A 5535-nucleotide genomic window follows, 5' to 3' on the forward strand; every position below is an offset into this window, starting at 1 on the left:
GACTCAATGATGAAATCCTTTTTGCAAACTGTGCAGGATAAAAATTCATTGTTGAATGGAAGATAAAAAATTTTTTGAGACAATTATAATAGCAACCCTTTAGCATTTAAATTATTGTCAAATGTAATGCTTATTTATTCAAATTGTTTTGAATTTATCATGCATTACCTCATAGCTTTCAGATTTCAATGATAGGATTGTATATTTTTAGAATGATATGTTGGTGCTTCGTAAAAAGCTCCCAGTACACTGTAAAGTGGTTGGCATTAGGAAGGGCATCCAGCCATAGAAACCATGCCAAAACAGACAACTGGAGCCTGCTGCAGATCTTAGGCTTGCCAGTTCCTGTACAATCCATGCCAACATGGAACATAGACAAAATGATGAAATGATGATATTATAGGGTAGGTGTGAGAGACCAGATCTAGCTGGTTTGAACATAAAACAGGTAGAATATATGACTGGTTTAAATGCTAAAGGGTTAACAACGTTTTTTTTACATTTCAATGTTTATAATAATAACGGTTTCAAGTTTTGGCACAAGGCAAGCAATTTTACAGGAAAGGGGTTAGTTGATTATAGAGGCCCCAGTATTCATCTGGTACTTTATTTTATCAACTCCAAGAAAAATCACTGATTAATGATTTAATAACTAGTTTTTGGAGGATTTTTATAAATTACATTTCATATAATAGCTAAAATGTGATCGTTAATTGTTTCCAACAGAAGTTAAATCTTCTGAAAAAAAAAGTGAAATGGGTGAATGGGCACACAGAGATAATTCTATATGATAACCTATGACAATATATGAAATGTCATCTTTTCTGAAAATGATTACATCACTTGATACTCTGTTAACTAGTCTAGTCATAGCTCTGTGTCTGTCTCTCTTCAATAACATGCTGCCACCACTAAATGGGGCTGTACTATATGGTCAGTTAGCCTTTTTGTTCAAGTATAGTACTCTATTTCATAACTTTACATAAACAGCAGACCTGGAACATGTGGAACGTAAAAATGAAAACAATTTGATAAATGGTACCAGAGTGAAGCTGAACACAGATATAAATACACACACACGAGGTTCTGTACAGTTTCTGTCTACCAAATTTCACTAACAGGGCTCAGTCAAGCCAGTGAAATAACAGAAGATGCTTGCCAACATGGCACAAAGTAGTACCAAACATGAAACTACATGGTTACAAAACAAACTTATTAATCACACTTCCATGCGTTCACCTAGAGACAATAGTGTGGTCAAGTTGCTAGCTTTCCAACCATATGGTTTCACATTCAGTCCCACTGTATGGCACCTAGAACAAGTGTTGTTTCTCCTATAGCCCTGGTCCAAATAAAGCCTTGTGAGTGGATTTGGTAAACAGAAACTGATTGAGGCCAGTCATATTATATAGCTCACAACAACTATGTCACTCAGTGCATAGATGTGCCAGCCTATGTGTAGATGCATGACCTAATTTGCAGACAAACACAGTGTGTTAAAGAATCAGTGTGAAAACATAAGAAAAAGAGTGTGTTGACAATTCAGTTGTTACACAATACTGAAGGTACAAAGGGAAAGACAAGAAGAAATGAAAACCATTAACAAAAAAGTTAACCTTTCTTTTGTTTTTTCTTGGGAGTATTTGCAGCTGCTGTTTTATTATTCTTCTTTATTTTGGCAGTTTTCTCTTGCTTTGTCTTCTTGGCAGAAGCTTCCTCTTCGTCTGCTTCATCTTCACTTTCAGATTTGTCTTCAAACAAATGTTCATCAAAATGTAGCTGTTGTTCTGCACATAAACACATAAACAACAGCAAAAATTTATTCTCAAACCGTTTAAAAGAGAAGCATATTTGGGTCAATAATGAATGTAAGATGAAAGGGAAATCTTTTCATCTTGGCAGGAAATACTATTCACATATTTCAAGTGTAAATGTGTTAGTGATCTTAAGTACCGAGGAAAAACTGAGTGACTACTTACTTATTGCTTTGTCTATCAGCCATCTGTTTTTTCTCTCTTCACGTTTAAATTTATTCTATTATATAAAATAATATTCAATAAGCAATAATAGGATAAAATACATTTTCTTTAAAGCACTGAATTAGTTATAATAAATGCATTGCTTTACAAAAACAAAAAATACTTTCCAATATAAACACAAAGCTATAAATTGTGGAGAGTACAGTCAATTAGTTCAACCCCAGTATTTGACTGGTATTTAGTTTATAGACTCCTACCTTGTCATAACCATTGAAAGGATTTGAACTTAGAATGTGAAGGGGTGTAACTAAATACAACAAGGTATTTTCTCTGCCAATCTTCACTAGTTCTGTCAAATCACAAAATGCTTATGAAATATGAAACTAGAATTACATGCAAAATGAATTAAAAACGAAAATTAAACATTCAAGCCATCAACATCTTCATTTAGCATCCATTTTTCCATGCTTGCATGAATCAGACATAATTTGTTGAGGTAGGTTTTCTATGGGTTGAATCCTTTCCTGATACTAACTCTCACCTGTTTCCAAACAAGGTAATATTTTCCCATGGTCAAACATGCTATGACTATGATGATCATTCAAAAACATTATGTCACAACAAGGGTACACATACACAAATACATTTTTTTTATTTATATATATATATTTATATTAAGGGCATTACTATACATAAATGCCTCACGCTAGGAGGGACTCTGAAAGTCAAAACTACCATAATAAACACATTGTACCGAATTATGAAATCATATGATCTGCAGCTGAGTCTGGTTTTAAAAGGCTCGCTTCAAGAGTTGCATTCCCTCGCGTTCGGTAAAATGTGTTTATTATGGTAGTTTTGACTTTCAGAGTCCCTCCTAGCATGAGGCATTTATGTATAGTAATGCCCTTAATATAAATAAATATATTTATAGGGAATAATTAATAAATTTTTTCCCTTATGAGGTTTTTCACGCTAACTAATTGATAAATTCTTATAAAGATTTTATCCTATATTTAAATTGTATATATATATATATATATATACACACACACACACTGTGTGTGTATGTGTCAATATTATTGCATTCACTTTGCATGCTTGTACATGATTGAGTCTATTTATGGTAGCTACAAGTTCAATGTAACACCTTGGTTATTTATTTGTGATAAAACTTCAATGTAAAGGATCATATATAAAATACAACTGTATTTGGATAAACACTGAACAACATGACAAATATGAAATTCTAATAGAATTAATACTGACCTTTAGATCTCTCCTAGTTTTATTGGGAAACAAATTTGACATCATTGAGAAATCAGTTCCAACTGTACTTAGAGCCAAGAAAAATTTCTTTGTTTCTGAAGATAACAAAATTTAAAAAGGAACAAAATGAAAAATAAAATTTAAAACAGAATTAGAAGTTTGAATTTGAAAAGGAGAAATACATCTTCTTTGAACCTCGATTTCAAATTTCTAATCCCACTAAATATTATGCAAGAAATTATTATCTCCCTTATACTAACGAGACACTATGTATTTAAAAAAAAGGTCCTTTAACAAAACTTAGTTACCACACTTTTACAATACAAAATATGTTTCTTTTGACTAGTTAAAAGATCAGTTCAGTGCTGACATGGGTATAGTCAGTTTAATTGAAATTAAAAATATCAAGTCTATACAACATTCTTGTCAATAAATTCTCCAATATTCTATTAATCATGAAATGAAAATTCTGGGTAATATATTTCAAGAATTGTTAGAGCAAATAATTTTAGTTCACTGAGAGGTTACAGCTTGGTACTATGGACATGTGGTTAAAATGCCACAGAGAAGGACTGCAAGACAGATTCTTCTTTAAGCCAATCCAACTGGCAGGAGACCTAAGAGCAAGATGGTTGAAGGATATCCATAGTGTCAGTCGGTCATACTTGGAATTCAGCCATAAAATGTAATGGTAATTGCTTCTGATAAAATTTATAGAAGAAATGCCTGAGGACTCTACCACAACGACCTTCCCAGCAATAGTAGGTAGTGAAAACAAATGGATGGATGTCTTTCAAACAGATAACCAACACTCAACATTGTTGTGAAGGTGAATTCTATTTTCAGTTAGACACACACTGACTAAAGTTGACTGGTGATAGGCTAAGTAAAGGTTTGACCTTCAGCCCAATATTTCAGAATCTTAGCCATCCCAAAGAACAGGGCAGGGTTGTTAAAAAAAAAAAAAAATTTCCAAAGGAAATACTTACCTTTCAGAGACCATTTAGACTTGGGAGTATATTTCCGGAAACTACCATAATTTGAATAAATATCCGTCTCGTCTACAGTCTCAGAGCAAATAGGAGCTGATGGTTGAGTATTGCTGATTACTAAACTGTAGAAGGAATTAAGAAATATTTACAGCAGAAGAAAACTGAAGATCATCATCATCGTTTAACGTCTGCTTTCCATGCTAGCATGGGTTGGACAATTTGACTGAGGACTGGCGAACCAGATGGCTGCACCAGGCTCCAATCTGATCTGGGAGAGATTCTACAGCTGGATGCCCTTCCTAACGCTAACCACTCCGAGAATGTAGTGGGTGCTTTTACGTAGCACGAGCACGAGGGCCTGTCAGGCGGTACTGGCAACAGCCACGCTCAAATGGTGTTTTTTACGTGCCACCTGCACAAGAGCCAGTCTAGCAGCACTGGCAACAATCTCGCTCAAATGTTTTTTCAGATGCCACCGGCACAAGTGCCAGTAAGGCAACGCTGGTAACAATCACACTGCCGGTAAGATGACGCTGGTATAGGAATAAAATTAGCAGTAGTGTAAGTACACGAAACCTTGGTTTATGAATTTCATGCGTTCCTGAAGGCCGGTCATCACCCAAAATGTTTGTAAAATGAAACTATTTATCCCATAAGAAAGTCAAGAGAAAGCAGTTAATCAGAGCAAAGATGTGCAGGGTGAAAGCTAGACAACTGATGCTCTCCTTTTGATACGCCCAGCTTGTTGCCAACTGTTGTTGCTGGTATGCATGTTTGTTACTTGAAATACTATTCATCACCCAAGATGTTTTATGTTAAAAAATTGTTTGCAAACTGATTTGTCTGTGATGAGAGGCATTCATAAACCAAGGTTCCACTGTATTACAGAGTGTTTCCTCAATATGAATTCTAAAATATTCTGACAAATTTATTAAAGTAGAGAATTACCTAACATCATCATCATCATCATCATCATCGTTTAACGTCCGCTTTCCATGCTAGCATGGGTTGGACGATTTGACTGAGGACTGGTGAAACCGGATGGCAACACCAGGCTCCAGTCTAATTTGGCAGAGTTTCTACAGCTGGATGCCCTTCCTAACGCCAACCACTCAGAGAGTGTAGTGGGTGCTTTTACGTGTCACCCACACGAAAACGGCCACGCTCGAAATGGTGTCTTTTATGTGCCACCCGCACAAGCCAGTCCAGGGGCACTGGCAACGATCTCGCTCGAAAATCCTACGGGAGCCAGTCAGGTGGTACTGGCAACGGCCACGCTCAAAATGGTGCATCTC

The 5535-nt window shown here is 35.5% G+C and overlaps 1 protein-coding gene across 1 annotated transcript in view; it reads right to left on the reverse strand.

The window, feature by feature from the left end:
• The window catches only part of LOC106875735 (nucleolar protein dao-5), a 34561-nt gene that overhangs the window by 7459 nt on the left and 21567 nt on the right, over positions 1 to 5535 (reverse strand). The window contains exons 12-16 of the mRNA XM_014923983.2: positions 4238 to 4362; positions 3249 to 3343; positions 1980 to 2034; positions 1617 to 1787; positions 4 to 28 (exon numbers count right to left, since the gene is read on the reverse strand). Coding sequence (XP_014779469.2) covers positions 4 to 28; positions 1617 to 1787; positions 1980 to 2034; positions 3249 to 3343; positions 4238 to 4362 — 471 coding nt within the window. The remainder of the gene's footprint in view (positions 1 to 3; positions 29 to 1616; positions 1788 to 1979; positions 2035 to 3248; positions 3344 to 4237; positions 4363 to 5535) is intronic.

Source organism: Octopus bimaculoides, chromosome 11 (assembly GCF_001194135.2).
Source record: "Octopus bimaculoides isolate UCB-OBI-ISO-001 chromosome 11, ASM119413v2, whole genome shotgun sequence".
Classification (NCBI taxonomy): Eukaryota; Metazoa; Mollusca; class Cephalopoda; order Octopoda; family Octopodidae; genus Octopus; species Octopus bimaculoides.